Source organism: Grammomys surdaster, unplaced genomic scaffold, assembly GCF_004785775.1.
Source record: "Grammomys surdaster isolate TR1022 unplaced genomic scaffold, NIH_TR_1.0 62, whole genome shotgun sequence".
NCBI classification, from domain to species: Eukaryota; Metazoa; Chordata; class Mammalia; order Rodentia; family Muridae; genus Grammomys; species Grammomys surdaster.
This window is the reverse complement of record NW_021604564.1, coordinates 23,053,021-23,071,569: the sequence shown is the minus strand read 5'-3', so window position 1 is coordinate 23,071,569 and position 18,549 is coordinate 23,053,021. Positions and strand designations below refer to the sequence as shown.

At 39.7% G+C, this 18,549-nt stretch overlaps 1 protein-coding gene across 1 annotated transcript in view; it reads right to left on the bottom strand.

Moving 5' to 3' along the window:
• Nucleotides 1-18,549, bottom strand: part of Fat4 (FAT atypical cadherin 4) — a 126,742-nt gene that overhangs the window by 16,973 nt on the left and 91,220 nt on the right. The window contains exons 8-10 of the mRNA XM_028763094.1: nt 17,849-18,099; nt 11,716-16,065; nt 3,989-4,093 (exon numbers count right to left, since the gene is read on the bottom strand). Of these exons, the coding sequence (XP_028618927.1) occupies nt 3,989-4,093; nt 11,716-16,065; nt 17,849-18,099 (4,706 nt within the window). The remainder of the gene's footprint in view (nt 1-3,988; nt 4,094-11,715; nt 16,066-17,848; nt 18,100-18,549) is intronic.

Sequence of the window (18,549 nt, the reverse complement as noted above, 5' to 3'; positions counted from 1 at the left end):
TTTATTTTATTTTATTTTATTTTATTTTATTTTATTTTATTTTATTTTATTTTATTTTATTGACACAGGGTTTTTCTGTGTAGCCCAGGCTGTACTGGAACTCACAGAGATCCTTCTCCTGCCTATGCTTCCAGAGTGCTGCAATTAAGAATATGTGCCACTACAAAGACCATGATACATAGTTATAATTCTTAAAAACCATATTAATTCAATTGAGGACAGTAGACTTGGTTGTTTTGACTTAAAAATCAAGCCCCCAACTCAATATTATTTTCCAAAGTGAGGAAAAGATATGTTGCCTCTAGCACAGAAATCACTGTTTTAAGTTTTGTTTTATGTTATGCAAATGGGTCTTTTGTCCACCTTTGTGTCTGTGTATCACCCTATGCCTGGTACCCACCAAGGCCAGAAGGGGGCACTGTGTGCTCTAGAACTAAAATTACAGATGGCTGTGTGCTGGGAAGCAAACGGTGGTCCTGTGGAAGAGCAGAGATTTCTCTTAAGCACAGAGCCATTTCCCCACCCTGTGTTGAGTTTTCATCTGCCTCATTTTAAACTCGCCTTGGGGTAAGTCACAGAAAGTCCATTTACAGTAACTTTGTTTTGGTCTTTCCATATGTTTGTACTGTCCTTTTCCAACTTGAAAGTGAGTTTTATTGATGAGACTACACTAGACAAAATGCCTTTTCCACAGATTCTGGCAGACGTGGCTGATGCCTGGAAAGTGACCCATGGCCGCAGGCAGGGTTCATTTTCACCTTTAAAAGATTTCAATCTTTAGTTTAGATTTAATACCTATTGTAAATGTACTGAAGTTAGAGTCCAAAAGCTACTCAGCTTCAAGGGCTGACACTATTTCACAGAGAATTTACAGCTTAACTGAGGTTGCAGAATCATGAGAAATAGAGAAAAACTTCAAAGCCAGATACACCGATTTGCTTAACTGTTTTGACTGTGTCACATTTTATATCCAGTCTTTGAGATAAAATAGCCTAGAAGTGTTTGCAGTGTTGACACAGGTTATCTTGTCATTTTCTGTCCAGGCAGGGATAACAGTTAGTAAAATAACTAGGAGTGGTTTAAATCTGAAACCAAAGTTAAAGAGAAAAAATCAGAGGAGTAACACATAGGTAATATAGTGTATAGGTAATCTCTAATATGCCATTGACGTATATTTACATTGTGATATTTTATGAATTTGTATCACATATTATTGACCCAAATAAACAATGTTCGAGTACTAGTTAGAAATTCCATTGTACACTATTTCTACAATCAAGGAGTAAGGAAGCTAAATAAAAAGCAAAGGTAAATCATATATACTGTGTGTTTCTCTGTGTCTTTTCCTTTTACATTATAACTAATGAACAAAAGGATAGAAAAAAATTTAAATGTAGGTGAAGTGTACAGATATTAGGCGATGAGTTTCACACTGGCATTCAAACTCACACTGTATTTTAAAATATGAAAATATATATATAAATTTTTCTTGAAGAGATCTTTTTCTATCTCTGTGAAAGGGATATCTCTCATCTTAAAATATAAAACTAAAATTTAGTATGACGTTAAAATTTTTCTCCCAAATGTCTGAGTGAAATAATCCAGATAAAGATATCAAGAGAAATCTTTCACCTACTTTAAAAATATGTACCCCAATCTCTTGTTAAAAGATTATTCTATAATTATAAAATATTTAGCAATTATATATGTGTGTGTGTGTGTGTGTGTGTGTGTGTGTGTGTGTGTGTGTGTAAACATATGGGATAGTTTACAGGTTGCTGTGTAACCACACACACACAGCCCTGGCAATACAATACTATATATAATCTATCATCTATGCATCTTTCTTTCTTTCATCTATTTTTCTATTATCTATCATTTACTTTTTTATCATCTATCTACCTATATGTCTATGAATCTAAAAGTATATATCTCTAAAGAATAAATGTTGGCAAATGAAACTATGAATGGAACAGGTTTTTCCAGCTTCAAACTCCTAGGGAAGCTAGCTAGTCGTTGGGGTGTGTGTCTCACCACCCTGTGTGTCACCACCTCAGGTTTTTGTTTGAGGCATTTCCATCTGCCACTTCTTTCCTTGTGTGTCACCCACATTCAATTTAAGAAGGCAAGTTACTTTTCCTTCCAATTCAGTCTGTGCTGCTTGGAATGATGTATTGGAATTCCAAGACCTTTTATTTTGTTTTTCTTTCTAAATGCTTCTATGGTCAGCTGACAGTGTCTACATTTCAACAGTGCTTTTGGGTTTTGCCTTTGGAAGAAATTAGGTGGAATCTGGACTGCCAGCCTCAGCCTCATGTCTACTGTAATTTGTGTGTGCTGTTTCTGTCCCCCAGGGATGTCTGCAGGGTAAGGGAAGATCCATCTGGATCCCAAGGTATACTCCCTGCTCTCTCCCCCAATACAGTGGGTTTTATATCAGCACCATATGGAAAACTATCTAACTGTTTGGCATTAATTGTTCTAAGTATGCATATTTGCGATTGAAATGGTGAGGAATGCTAACATCATAAACACTCTGTCAGTCGCTTGAAAATTATTTTCCACTTTCTATTCCAATTTACTTTTCTTTCATTCCAAAACACAAGTTAAATCATGAAGCCTGACTGTGGGATACCAATAAAATGGCCTTGCAGGAGATCTGAGGAAATGGCTGTTTTCATACTGACAAACCTTTTGCTTCATGAGCATTTTGATGAGACCCTTGAAAACTGTGATGTTGGCCTGAAGCCAGCAATGTCTACAGGTTCCACCTGTTCTCTAGTCAAATCCTCACGGACAGTCTATGCAAAACCTTTCCTGATTTTGAACAAATACCTTAATTTCTGAGTTTCAGAAATATTGGTAAAATTGATTTTTCATAATTATGTTTTATTATAATTATTATTGGTGTGTGTGTGTGTGTGTGTGTGTGTGTGTTAGAAAAATGTGTGCCACACATGTATGTGGAGAGCAGAGAGTAACCCTGGGAAGTATACTGTTCTCTCTCTCTCTACTACAGTTCCAGAGATTGAAGCAATTGTATCCAGTGAGCCATCTAAATGGTCCCATACTTAAATTTTTACATCCCATCCCTAACATTATTTCAGTGGTGTGCTTAGTTGGATAAAGAAAACCAAATTCGAGTGTTGAGGTTTCTTCTGGGACTGGCACCATAGGCATTTCACTGATTACTAGTAACTTAGTTTCTCTGAAGAGCCAGTAGACCTGCAGATCTCAGGCCCATGGGAAAGGCAAGCAAAACAGCCTCATTCTCATTAGAGAGAGACACACCCCTGCAGATGGAATCCAGCTTCTGATGCAGGGCAAAGAAGCCTTAAATCATTGAATTAAGCACAGTTCCTTGCTGACCTATTTCTGGGTGACTTTGGGGAGTCAACTGGAAGAAATCGGTAAATGGCATGCGAGGTTCTAATAACATCCATTCCCAAGAGAACACAGTGGTAGTGTTTTTATTAGCTACCAGGAATTATCTATAGATGCATAATATACATTTAGGCCCTGAAATCATCTAGTATAGAAATAGTTGGATTAACGTAAAAGAGGAACAAAGAAAAATACTTTGACAGTTCTTAGACATTTGAGGAAGAATAAAATGTGCTTAGACAGTATTTTAATTAACTTCTAGGCTGAAAGAAGGTGCTCATAAAGTTATTATGTTGAAGTATTTTTCTAACAATAATTAAAGTGATATACTCAGTAGCATTTCCACAATTAACCTTTAAAAAATCAACATTAAATATTTCATTTTACTTAACTTCCTTATGCAAAATGATTAATATTCACTCATGCATTGAATGTCTGATCCTCCTGTCTCCTCTGTTGCATGCTGGGATTGTAAGAGGAGCCACTATGAGGTTCCAACAATTCAACCCAAGGCTCCATGCGTACTAGGCCAGCACTCTGACAGCTGAGCCACATGCCACAGTCAGTCTCTAAATCAATATAGCAATGGATACATTCTACTCACCGAAAGGACAGTGGCAGTAATATGATTCCACTCCACTCTGACAGGAACCACCATTGAAGCAGGGATTGCATTCACAGTAATTGACTGAAGATTCACACATTTTTCCTAAAATGTATCAAACTTGTTAAGAAATCTTAAAAGTACATATACCAACCACAACTACTGCAAGTACATAAAAGAACAACATCCTTCAAAACCAAGTCACAGAGCAGATACACAGAAGCCCACCTACTCAAGGATAGACAAGGAAGAAAGACAGGTTCTGTCTCTTGCCCAGATGTGCTGTCATAAAGATATTTGCAATCCTTTACGTAACTATCTTTGAGAGAGACCCATTTTCAAGGGAGTTTTGTGGTGAGAACATTTTAATTATTTCCTGATGTTGTTTTTGTTGAGATTTGTACCTTCACATTGACATGGTAGGGATGGAGTTCAAACTTTTACAACATTCTTTCATTATAAGAGTTTCATTGACTCAAACATTTGAAAGGGAGAATTAATGTGACTGGCCTTGTCAAGCTACTCCTTTATGTCTCAAACAAAACAAACAAAACAAAATCTCTGAATTTGAATTTATCCCATGCCTCATGTAAAGCAGAATAGGGACTAAGAAAACGTGTCAACCACATTTTCAAATTCGTTCATTTTTTCATTTGTTCCTAGCACACTCCATACATGCTTTGTCTCTTTCTGAAATAATAATGTGCTGTATAGCTTCAGCATATAAATGTCGTTTGAGTATGTCTTGTTAAATCAGATGCATTAATATTGGGCCAGGCAGCAAGTGGATGGAGAATAGCAGATAAGAAAGCAGACAACGGCCTGAAGGGAGTGTCTCCTTGGTCAGAGTTGAGATAACTCTACATGAAGGAAAGGTACATGTGCCACGAGAGGCCTCCTTAGAGGCTTGAGGTGAACACTGTCAATTTTGGGGCTTGTGTATGAAGGGGTTTCTAGATCCTGTTCACTATGGTGGAAATATTGATCCTAAAATGGGCTGGAGCCAGGGACTATGTCAAAAGGGAAACTGCCCTATGCACCAGAAATCACCTCTCTGCTTCCTAGCTGTGGATGTGATGTGATCTGCAGCCCCTGCACCTGCTACCATGACTCCCACAAACTATGAGCTAAAATAGCCCTCCCCTCTTTAAGTTGATAGTTTGACACAGGAACAAGAAAAGAAACTAATAGAGAAGTGAATTTCCTGCCTGAGAGGTGATTGGCTGTCCTCTGCTTCTGTGTTCATTTCATATTGGGCTATGTGAGCATTTGATATCCTAATAGCCAAAATGCAGTGTCTAAACTATGTCTTGTTTCATTGTTTAGTTTTACGTAAATTTGAAAAGTTGTTCTATAAAGTACTATTTTATTAGATTTATTAGAAAACTCTTAATTTTTCAATTCTAAAAAATAGGAAGAGTGTGATTTTTAGTTAATATCCATACATTAAAATTAGGGTTTTAATTAGTAGTCTTCAAAAATCTGTTCTTCTGTGTACATGTGTGTGTGAGAGAGAATGTGTGTATATGCATGTATATGTTTATACATAAGCATATGTAGATCACAGAGTAGACTGAGAGTCTTCCTTAATGGCTGTCTATCATAGATTTTGGTAGACTGTCACCGAGCATGGAGGTAATTGACTGAGCGAACTGGCTGGTTAATCAGCTCTGAGGATTTGCCTGCCTCATCTTACTCAACACTGAGATTACAGACACACCATCATGCCAAGGTTTTTAAGCACAACTTACAGATCTGAACTTGGGACCCTAGCAATTGACAGCCAGCACTTTGCCATCTGAGACACTCCCTCAACCTTCAGTTGCTTTTTCATTACTAGGGATTGAACTAGAGCCTGCTGCACACTCAGTCAGCACTCTGTAGAGCTGTTTCTGCTCCACTAATGAGCACTTTGTGTATCTTGCAATGCATGGATGTGTTGTCCCCACACTGAGACAAAGCTGACCACAGACGAAGCTTACATCACAGCAACTTCATTTGGCATACATCTTAAGTTTTTGTTTAACTCATTTTGTTCTTGTGACTTCATTCTGAAACCACAGTGGTTTGAGTCTGACATTATAAATCGGAGTCAGGCTCCATGACACCACAGACCCATTTCTGAGCATCACAGAATCACACACACAATAGTTTTCCTTTATAGACAGCATCAGTTGCCTCCTGACAAGGCAGAACACAGAGCACATTTTCAGAACACCCCTGAGTTCTCAGGGGAGATCATGAAAATAAACAAGTCACAGATTTAGAGGCACCAAAAATAAGTTCACAGTGTGGTAGGAGAGAGACACAGGGTATACTGTGTTATTGTAGGTTTGTGCTGAAATTCACATCATTGATGCTGGCTAGAAACACATCCCCCTCCACCCGCCAAATAAGGATACCTCTTCTTAGGAGTGTGGTTTTCGTTTCCCTTATTAAAATGCCATCGCTGTCCAATACAGATTTAAATAAGACCTACTGACTTAACTTTTTCCTACAAGAAAGTCATACACCTCCTTTCATTGTTTTTTTCTGCTGTAAAAGAATAGGCAATTTTCCAATATACTAAGAGTGTAAGTAATGTTTGATTTCATTATTCCCTTTCTCATTTGAAAATTTCTTTTAGAATAAAGCTAAAAGTGACATATTTATATATGTAGGCCCATATGTCTTACAGTCTGTGGGGGTGAGATGTAGATTTAGGTAATAACATATTAGTTATTAGAGCTATAAGCTGCCAACCACGCTTTCTAAAAGACAAGAGACAGGGAAGCAAAGACAGAAAACCTAGGCTGGAGTAGCAAGAACAACCCACATGGCTTATCTTTGAAATTTCTACTCCAGAGACTGGAAAGGTCCCTCAATGGTTAAGAAAATTTCCTGCTCTTTCAAAAGACTGGTGTTGGGTGCCCATCACCTACATCAAGTAGCTCAAAATCATCTGTAACTTCAGCTCCAGGGAGCCTAGTGCCCTCTTCTGGCCTATACAGGCACTGTACCCAGGTGCACATACCACCACACATATATACATACATACACACATACATACATACACATCATGAAAAGTGAGTCATTAAAAAAAATCAACTCTAGCATGAGCTGAATCCTACGGAAAATATCTTTAAAATTTTCCCACTTAAATAATAAATTAAATTCAGGTGTACTTTTTGTGTACTTTTATGATGTACTGCTTGTCATTTATACACAGTACTTTCATGTAAACACCTAAGGTTAATTTAAATATTCACTAAAGGCAATTTCAGGTAGCTCAAAGAAGAGTGAAAAAACACGCTAAAATAAATATAAGCCTTACTCATGCATTTAAAAATATACAGCAACTACAGGTGTGGCTAAAGCTGTTAGAAAATAAGACATATTCTGAAAATGATCATCTTTACAACAAACATTTTCAAAAAAATAACAAACTATCTTTTGTTAATAATTTTAATTTAAAGAAAATTTAAAGTAAATTTAATTTACTCTCAGAAATTTTTTAGGTGATAATAGTCAAAAACATAAAAATAATCTTAATGAAGGCATTAAATAAAAAGTTAGAAAGTTTTAAAAACAATACTCTTATTTCTTGTCAGAGTACATGAATTAATCATTTGAAAACTTTGAGTTCTTCTTTAATGAATACAAATTGTTTATACTTATATTCAAAAGAAAAGTTTGAAAACATAAGGATTTAATTCAAATTTCAGAATATAAAATGGCCACCGAATATGTACTTCTCAGGTGTACAGTACTGAGACTGTAAGACCCAGATGGAAAGTAACAGTCACTTCTTAACTGTTCTGTGTGAAGCTTCCTGCACATATAAATGTAAATTAACTTCTGTTAATGGCATACAATCAGGCAGAGATGGGAGCAGTTTCAGACGTCCTAGCGTCTCCTGGTATGATACCATGTGTACTGCAGTGGTGTGGAATGGATTCTTGGATCATTAACTCAAGTCAATCAGCAGTGTCCACCAGAGTCTCTAGGCTTGCAAGCTCTCTGTTCAGATGTAAAAAGCAGAGCTGAGTGTCCTCCTCGATGCAGAGCACCTTCTCTGTGCAAATATGCTTACTGTCATAGCAGGTGTTTGAAGAGTGAATTGTTCTCACTGCTTTGACATCTGGCCATGAACTGTGCTGATAATCACTATTTGTCACAGACAGATGGAGAGTTGCTTTGGGTTGTGTTGATTCTGATCACGTGAAAAATGAAAACCAGTGAAGGTGAAAACGAATATCTAATCATTAAATAGGGCATCCACACAATTCCCAAGAATAGAGTTCAAGTGTACAGGAAGTGCTCGGCCTAAGATGTATGGTCTGCAGAAGAAGATGGGAGGGGGCTTGAACAGAGACTGAGTAAAGGAGGGTGTATTGAATACAGACTGAAGGTGAAAGTGTTTGTTGAAGACAGACTGGCCCTGTTGGAAGTGCCTTCAGTACCTTTATTAAGGAAAAATATTCAAGGCTTATTTGTTAAAACCACATCTTTTTTGATCATTAGAGTAAAGCTAAGCAGAGCCATGCTGTGTAGATAAGGATTGTTTTATATGCTTAGTTGATGAGACATTCTGTTTTCTCAAGCACACCACCTATGGTCTGCCACCACAAATGCTGTCGTATCTCTTATGTATACACAGAGCAGAAGGTGGATATAGGAAGGTACATGCTTCCAATTCATTTTCTACACAAATCACCTTATTAACATATTTTTCAATATAATTTATTTATTTTTTCAAATTGTAATTATTAATATATTTTATTGCTAATATTTGTGTATGCGTTATTCACTCTGGGGATGAATATTTGGATTGTTTTAGTATTTTATTATTTTATGTGTACAAGTGTTTTTCCTGCAGGTCATTTCTGTACACTAAGCACATGTGTTTGGCAAGTTCCTTAGGAAAAATTGCTATGTACAGCCTATATGTATACAAAATTTTTTTCTGCCTGGAAAAATTATACTATAAATTGTCACAAAAGTGATGAATGGACAAATTTTATCTTTCCCTAAAATAACAAGACATGCTTCAAAGCAGAAGGAAATGTCACATGGTAATAAATCCAAGGCATCCTTCCCAAGGCCACACCTGACATGTATCCAGATGTGTGGCAATACACGGAAAGGTTAAAGAAGCCATGTACTGACTGTATTAAAAGCCTATGCACTGACTGTATTAAAAGCCTATGCACTGACTGTATTAAAAGCTTATGCACTGACTGTATTATAAGCCCATGCACTGACTGTATTAAAAGCCTATGCACTGACTGTATTATAAGCCCATGCACTGACTGTATTATAAACCTATGCACTGACTGTATTATAAGCCCATGCATGGACTGTATTATAAGCCTATGCACTGACAGTATTATAAGCATTCCAGACCTAGGAACAAGACCTAAATTTGGGTTGAGCTTAAAGACACCCTTCACTCCCAGAAGGGACTCAAAACTGTGCTGCAAACTGTAAACCTACAGGTGTGAAGACGAGAGCTGAGTGGCTGCCTCTGTGCTTTCTAATCTGTGTCCCACTATATACACAAGTGGGTAGAAAAAGAAATACTGGGTTATTGAAGAAATATGATTATCAGGCTGATGTTTTCTGGCAGGACTCCCCAGAAGTCTGAGGCATGAATAACACAAAAATTTATTGTGACTTGCTGATGAATATGGGCAATAGATGTGATCATGGTGTTTACTGAATTCTATAAAACCTACAAAATCTTTTCAGGTATTCTACAGTGTAATAAACTCATTAGTCTTTTCTAGTATTCTACAGCTACTCAGAAATCCACTTTCTAATATGCAATTTTAATTCTAGAAAAAAGCACTCAAACAATAAAACTATTAGTTTTAATCATAAATGTCAACTTGCTGGGATTTAGAGCCAGCTAGGAGATACGACTTTGGCTATATATGTGAGCATGTTTCAGGAGTTTAAGTGAAGCTCATGAGTGTAGGTGGCTCAGCCCATGGCCTAGAGTTCTGACAGCAATGGGATAACAGCATTCATTTCTGTGTCCTGACTGAGGCTGCAGTGTGCCCAGCCACCTTCCATTCCTCCCCCTGTGCTTGTTTAGTGAGAAATGTTCTCGGCATCCTGAGCTACCAGGAAAATGTAAGTTAAGACAGCATTGTGATTTCTTCTCGTCAAAATCAGAAGGGTCGCCATGAAGCAAAGAGATGATGAAAAACACAATGAGGATGAAGAGAAGGGTAACTTCCGTGCACTGCTGGGAAAATTGGGAACTCATCCAGCTCACTGGCAACTGACCCAGCTCTACCAGGCTCAGGCATACATCACAGGGATCCATATCCAACCACAGAGGTATGTGAGCATTACAGTGCATTAGTTATGAAAGCCAGTGACTCAGGGAACCAACCTAGATGTGGATCAGTAGACGAGCGCATAAAGAGACTGGAGTTACACCGTGTGTGCTGAGAGCTGGACCTAGGTTCTTTGCAAAGGCAGCCAGTGCTCTTTACCACGGAACCATCTCCTCACCCCGTTCCTAGATTTTACATAGATACATAGAATCATATATGTATGTAAGCAAAAATTACAGACATGCATTTGTAACAGCAGGGGAGGGGGAGGAAGAGAAGAGGACAGTGAATGATTAATATATACAATCTGTGTACAAAAATATTCTTAGTGACCATCTCTGTACAATGAGCATGAGCCAATAGAAGAAAACCATGAGATCTACAAGAATTAATGGAAACTCAGTAGGAAAAACTGTTTTGAGATATGCATGAGCAATTCACATGTGATAAAAATAAAAGAACTAATGTATGTTTTGATTTATTTCCCCATGTTCTTCTGTGTGTATTTCACACAACATAATGTTATTTCACATAACATAATGCCTTTGAGTACTCCATGAATACCCACAACTGTTAGGTGCTACTTATCCAGTGATGTATACTATGCACAAAGATAAAGAATAGAAAAGAATAGAAATATAAACTAAAAAGAAGTCATAAGTAGCTATTGAAAGCATTGTTATGCATTCTTCCTTAGAGGTGTGTACATATGTAACCCTGAGATTTGCTGTACGACCCATTAGCTCTGACTTAACATTTTAAAAGTAAACAGAGGCAGAGAGATGACTCAGTGGTCAAGAGTAGTTGTTGCTTTTGTAGAGGATTCAGGTTTTGTTTCCAGCACCCACATGGTGGCCCACAACCATCTATAATTCCAGTCCCAGCGTACCTGATGCTCTCATCTGACTTCTATGGATACCAGGCATACCAATGGTGCACATGCATACAAGCAGGCAAAGCATTCACATACATAAAATGAAATCAATTAGTCCAATCTAAACATGATAGAGATTCTGTACCCATGAAATTTCAACATTGTTGCCAAAATGAAACCTGTAAAATAATCACACCAGTTGTCATGCCAATATATGGATGCTGAAAATTTCAGAGGGCTCCACTGCTACACATGTATATGTAAGCCACACTAAATGGACTATGTATGTATACATAGCAATAATAGCTACAGAAGAGATAATAACCTTGAGAGGGTATATGGGAAGAGTTGAAAGAGGGAGAGACAGTGTTGGGAATGATGTAACTATAATAATATTCATGTATGAAATTCTCAAAAACCATATATATATATACATATATATATATTCACATGACAGCATGCATATCAAAGCTAAAGTCTTTTAAAGAAAATTATTGACAAGCACAGAAAGTAACACACTGACATACCTGTGTATCCAGTTTTGCACACGCAGTTGAATCCCCCTGGGAAATTCTGACAGACAGCCCCATGCTTGCAAGGGCTGGGCAGACATTCATTGATGTCTCTCTCACAGGCTCTTCCAGTGAAGCCCTCCGGGCAGCTGCATGAAAATCCTCCAACTAAGTTGTGACAGGTCCCCCCATTGTGGCAAGGGGCTGGAAGGCATTCATCAATATCCACTTCACACCAGCTTCCAGCGTAGCCTGGCACACACTTACACTGGAAAGGCTGCAGAGGCTCATTGGCCACAATGATGACAGGCAGACTCTCCTGGATCTTCAGCGCAGAGCCCACAGCAAGTCTCCGAAGGCAGCTGCCTCCGTTCTGACACGGCCCATGAATGCATGGGTCATGATCCACAGATTCGACCTTGACACCACTCTGACGGAGAAGGATCTCTTTGATGCTTTCGAAGAAGGTAGCTACACCGCTGGGGTTCACATACTGGTTATTGTTTCGTTTCACAGCTGCTAAAAGAAATGTTCTGTTGTTCTCTTCGTAGGCAGCATAGAGCTGCACCGCGGTACCCAGGCCGGTAAGCTGGGAACTAGCAATGCGCAGAAAGTGAAGGTAGTGATTAGTCAGGAAGTCCTTGACTGTGGGGACACCAACCCGAAGCAATATACTGTTATCTATCGTAGCATTCGAGAATCCTGCAAAGAAAACTCGGATATTGTTGGTGACTGTGCTGTGAACCCCATCGCTGCTGACAACAGTCAGATCGAAGGTACCATCTGTGGATCTGGGCTGGGAACTCAGGTCACAGCCGCCTGCTGGAATACTGAAGAGGCTGGTGACTCCCGAAGTGAGGGAACAGTGGAAACTGTCTAACACATCCGGATCCTGGGGCTTCACAGAGCCAAGAGTCCCCCCAGGAAATAAGTTGCCATAATAATTAACAAATATCTCCACAGTGCGGGATTGTGAGGGGTTGTCATTTTGATCTAGAACAGTGATGTGCACAGTTCCTGTGGATGACATCTGAGGAGCCCCAGAATCTCTGGTGACCACAGACAGATAGAAGTCTGAAATCTGCTCTCTGTCAATCTCCCGGGTTGTGCTTAGAACTCCAGCGGTGTTGAGACTGAAATAATTAGTAGCCGGGCCTGTGCTCAGCAGGTAATAATTGAAGGGGCCTTGATTTGGAGGAAGGTCAGGATCTGTGGACTGTAGGGTCATCACTAGAGTTCCTGGGCGTTTGTTTTCTAGAACCTCTCCTTCACTGACAGTCAACACTGGGCCATTGTCATTGATGTCTTCTAGGGTAACTAACAAGGAAGCACTTCCTGTGGCAGAGGGAGTTCCTGAGTCTACAGCCAAGACAGTGAGATTATAAACAGGCAGGCTTTCCCGGTCCAGCCCTGAGGTAACTGTGATCTGCCCTGTCTGGGGGTTAATAGAAAAGGCACCATTTTCATTCCCGGACCCAATGAAGTATGAGAACCTGCTCCAGCTAGGAATGGAATCTGAGTCAAAGGCACTCACAAAGGTCACATGGGTCCCAATAGGGACCCCTTCACTGATCTGCACTCTGTAGGTGTTCAGACTAAACACTGGTGGGTCATTAGCATCAAGCACAGTGATGTTCACAGTGACTTCATCGATGTCTGCACCCCGAATGTTGCCGAAGTTCTTGGCCAACACTTTCAAGGACACCCTTTCCTCTTTCTCTCTATCAAGAAGCCCAGACACATAGATCTGCCCTGTCATCTTGTGGATCTGGAAGCCCTTCTTCCTACTGTTTCCAAAGATCAAATAGTGTACTTCTCCATCAGCACCCATGTCCCTGTCACTGGCAAACACTTCTCCAACAGCAGTCCCCCTAGGAGCTGCTTCTGACACTTCAAAATAGTAGAGCTTAGAAACAAAGCGAGGCACATATTCATTGGTCCCCTTCAACTGGATGTCGACAGTGGCAAAGCTGCACTTTTCCTCATCGGGGACGTTGAAGGCTTTCACTGTGAGGTGGTAGCTCTGCTTAGTTTCAAAATCCAAGAAGCCTTGAGTGGTGATGACCCCTGTGTTGGGGTCAATGACAAACAGGTCACTGTCTGATGACTGCACAGTATATGCAATCACAGCATTGGCTCCCGAGTCAGCGTCTGTTGCATTTAGGTGGATAACAGTGGTCCCACTCGGGGCATTCTCCATAACAGTTGGGAAAAATTCATCAGGAACAAACACTGGGGAATTGTCGTTCACATCTATCACACTCACAGTCAGACTGCAATAGCCAGTCCTCGCAACCCATCCTCCATCTGTGGCGCTAATGGTCATCTCATGCTTGGAGCTCAATTCGTAATCGAGGGCTTTGGCGAGGGTTACCACACCTGTTGAGGAATTGATAGCAAAGATGCCCTCTTCATTCCCTGAAGAAATGTTGTAACTAATCAAACCATTCATGGCTGTGTCACGATCTCGGGCAGATACAGTTCTGACAACAGAACCAATGCTGTGGCTCTCAGGGATGGTGGCACTTATGTGGTTCTGGGAAAATTCAGGGGTGTGGTAGTTTTCTTCAGTGACTGTGATGTGAACGTCAGCTTGGGAAGAAAGTGGGGGGTTCCCTTTGTCCTTTGCTGTGACCCTGATCAGGAAGTTTTGATTTAGGTCAGAAACCAAGGGAGAGGCTATTGAAATCCACCCAGTATCATTGTCTAGCTTAAACTTCCCTAGATGGTTCCCATCAGACACAAAATACTCCACTTCAGAGTTTAATCCAAAGTCTTTGTCATCCACTGCAGTCACTTTGATTAACTTAGTACCTACTTTAACGTTTTTGGTAACTGGGGTAAAGTATTTACTTTTGAGAAACTGAGGTGGGTTGTCATTGCTGTCCACTGTATTGATGGTAACTGTGGTCTCGCTGAGTAAGGAAGGGTTGCCTCGATCAGAAGCTGTCACAATGAAACTGTGCCTGTTGATGTTCACATTACTGAAACCACTGACATTTTGGTATTTTAACACCTGCTTGTTGAAAATCTCTCCAGTGGTGGCATTGATTCTGAAATACTCTGACTGAGACTTGATAAAATAAAACACTTGTCCATTTGATCCCTCATCGGGATCTGTGGCAGATACTTGAGTCACTCTGGAGCCAAGCTCAGTAAGTTCAGGGCAATCTAAATAATAAGAGGGTCTGCTAAATCTTGGAGTGTTGTCATTGATGTCAGTCACAAATATGGTGACATCAGTACTCACAGTCCAGCCAGAATCATGTGCAGATACTCTGATCCTGTATCGGTCTGTATCTTCTCTGTTTAAAGGTCTACTGATGACGATATCGCCTGTGTTGGGGTTGATTGTAAATGGAAGACTTGTGTCCACTATGGAATATCTGCTAATTGCATTTATCCCAATGTCTTCATCAGAAGTTGTTACACGGGTAACTGTGTATCCCAAGGGGGAATTTTCAGAAACATAGGCACTGAATATCTGAGAAAACCTAGGTGCATTATCATTTTCATCTAAAATACTGATGATCACTTTTACTGAGGTGCTCTGAGAAGGAGACCCTTTGTCTGAAGATTTCACAGTGAGCTCATAATGAGATATTCTTTCTCTGTCTAGTGGGCGAATGCTTCTGATTTCACCTGTAGCGTGATTGATCGCAAAACTGCTCTCCTGGTTGCCATTCACAATCTCATAGTCTAGTTGTCCATTGGGACCACTGTCCTTGTCTGTTGCTGAAACAGTAAGAATTTTCCGAGGGGATAGGTTTTCCAAGATCTCAGACACAAACGGATCTTCCTCAAAAGCTGGAGCGTTGTCATTGATATCTAGCACCGTGATGTCAAGCTTCTCATAAGAAGAGAAGGGAGGGAAGCCCCCATCTCTGGCTTCAATCCAAACAATGTATTTTTGTATCTTCTCAAAGTCCAAAGGCTGGCTGATGGATACCTGTCCTGTTAGTGGATCAATTTGAAAAGTGTTGCCCAGGTTCCCACTTGCAATATAGTAGGACAAAGTTTCTCCTCTCAAAGAGGACCCTGTGATGGTGGTGACCAGAGTGCCCACTGGCTGATTTTCTGGAAACATGAATGTTTGTTCTTTGGCTCTGACTTTGGGGAAATCTGCCTTGTTGGCAAACCTAACAGTCACTGTAGTCGAATCTGTCTTTGGAAATGAGCCACCATCTTTCACATGGACAGAGAACGTCACCTCAGAAGCTCCACTTAGTGGCCCAGCTGCCATGATTGCCCCCCTAAGGGGGTCAATGTGAAATTTTTCAGAGTTTCTACCTGAGAGTGAGTAATGGAGTTCAGAATTGGATCCAATATCAGCATCAGTGACTGTGACGGCAAAAACAAAGGAACCTGAAACAGAGGATGTTCTTGGTTAAAATCACAGGAATCCCTTGGGTGAATCCTTGATAAGTCTGAGACCATGCCACCGCCAGGTTCATCCTCCCAACACTACTGGAAAAAATAGCATCAAGTTTATTGTCTCTGACGTCTCCAGGTCAAGTCTGATTAATGACTTTGGAAACTAGCCTTCAGTTTCTCTCCAACCCCCACACATGTTTTATTTACTTATCTTTCAAAAAGCCCTTGAGAGAGCCATCTTGAGGGCCAGCTGATTATCTGGAATCTCAGCCCCTGCACACAATCTTGCAGCAGACACTAGAGTTCATAAGCTTTTCAAAGAGCCACCCCCCCCACTCAGTGAAAAGCATCCACCACTCCCTAGCATCTGAAACCATCTTTGAATTGCTCTGTATGAAAGCCTGTCTACAAACAAATTCCATCCCAACCGCTGCTTTGGGGTCACTCTGCCCATTGTTTCCTGGTAAAATTCTTTGATCTCAGATCTACCACTACATAGAGATAAAGTAGATGTATGCACACACACATGCCTAGTAGATTTTAGTAAGTGTAAAGTAGTACGAAATAAGAAATGAAGACGGGACTCAATTTGGATTTCAAGAATCAGTGTCTGGCAGGATGACCTTGAAACAGGCTGTAGTGGAAATATGTAGAGAAGCATCCAGCAGGACAGTTTTTAAAGATCAATATCTCATTCAGAAACCTTTTCTCCACATCTCCAAAGAAGTGACAAAAGGAAAAAACTAGAACTTCATTAAGAGTCAATGAGTCTTGCCAATTATACTAATACAATGATGTCATGGCCAGCATCTCATTTTGCCTAGAGGATTGTCCTCTGTACATCACAGGATGGGTCAGAATCATGTAGTTAGCATCGTGCCAGCTGGGTTTTTTTTTCAGGAGGGATCTATGACTCACTAACTTTTTCTATAGCAATCTAGCACATCCATTTGTAAATTTTATTTATTCAGTTCGTATCAGATGTGCTCTAGGTAGTAGGAAATCAAATATCATGAGGAGAAATACTGAATCCACTAGTTTATTCTTCTAGTAAAACATATTCAGGGAAAAGATAGAATTACTTATATTTGTGTATTTTACTGTTTATAATTTCACCAAAAATTACAAATTGCAGAGTATCTGCTTAGATCCTAAGAGAGCATCCCACTACTTACAAAATAAATAGTAAACTATTTTTTTTAATTCAGGAAGATAAGTTCTTGTTGTTCCCCAGATGGTAATTCACGAGGGGCTCATAAGCTTAAGACAGAAGCAAGACTGGAAGTGAAAATATGCAATATTTAGAATTAGTTATTCGTGCAACATTTTGAAAATAAATCTATGAAATATTAAAGTTGAATATTTATTTTCCTTCAACAATCATGGAATTGATAGAAGAAATAAAGATGTTGTTCCTCCTCTTAGGAACTTAGGAGAGCCATCACTGACAACGAAGAGGGATCCATTTTACTCATTTACTGTATTGAAGAAGCATTTTGTGAATTGAAATTAGGGAGCTGTGCCAGGTGTGAAGTCCTGTATACAGCTAACTAGGGTAAAAAAATAATAATTTATAGAAGAATTGGAATCCCTTCAGTTTCATTGGAATTAAACTTCATACTCCCAATTTTTAGGGTTTTCCAGATTAGGCTGTATTAGAAACACACACACACACACACACACACACACACACACACACACACATGTCTTGTAGCTCTATTCCCCAAAAGTGTTTGATAAGCCACACACATATGTGACCTCAGCATTGAATTACCTGGAGGAGTAGGAGATGGGACGTGTGTGACATATGGGTTATGTTGGAACCGGGGTGGGTTGTCATTAACATCAGTGATGGTCACAAGCACACTTGTAGAGCTGGAAAGAGACTCTGGAGACCCAGCATCACTGGCAACCACAACCAAAGTGTAATTATCTTTGGTTTCTCTGTCCAGCAAAGCACTAGTGATGATCTGTCCCGTGGATGGGTTGATGGTGAACTGTGAGTTTCCACCGATGATACTGTAACTGAGGCAGAGAGTAAAGAGGGGAAGATCACCTTTAACTATGATTTCATGACACCCTGCTTTCCATAAATAAATTTTTAAAAGCAAATGGAAATATAGATACTTAACAAAAAAATTTGAACACACAGCAATGAAGAAACCCAGGTATTAAATTGTGACTTGAGATGCTCTATAGCTGTCACATGAACAATCATTCTAAAATGTTCACAAGAGCTCTGCAAGAGCCTTAGGAGTCTCCACACTCTCAGGTTAATGCAAGGCCACAAAGTAAGTCTAGAGCACAGCTGCCATGCAGAGAAATGAGCTAGAAATTGCAAACTTAGAGCCCTTTCCTAACACTGAAATTAATTAATGGGCAGAATTACTAGTGGACACTTTTAAAACATCTTTAAAAGTATCTCTTTCCTCTTCTCTATCTATAATAAAGAGAGGGAGGGAGGGAGGGACGAAG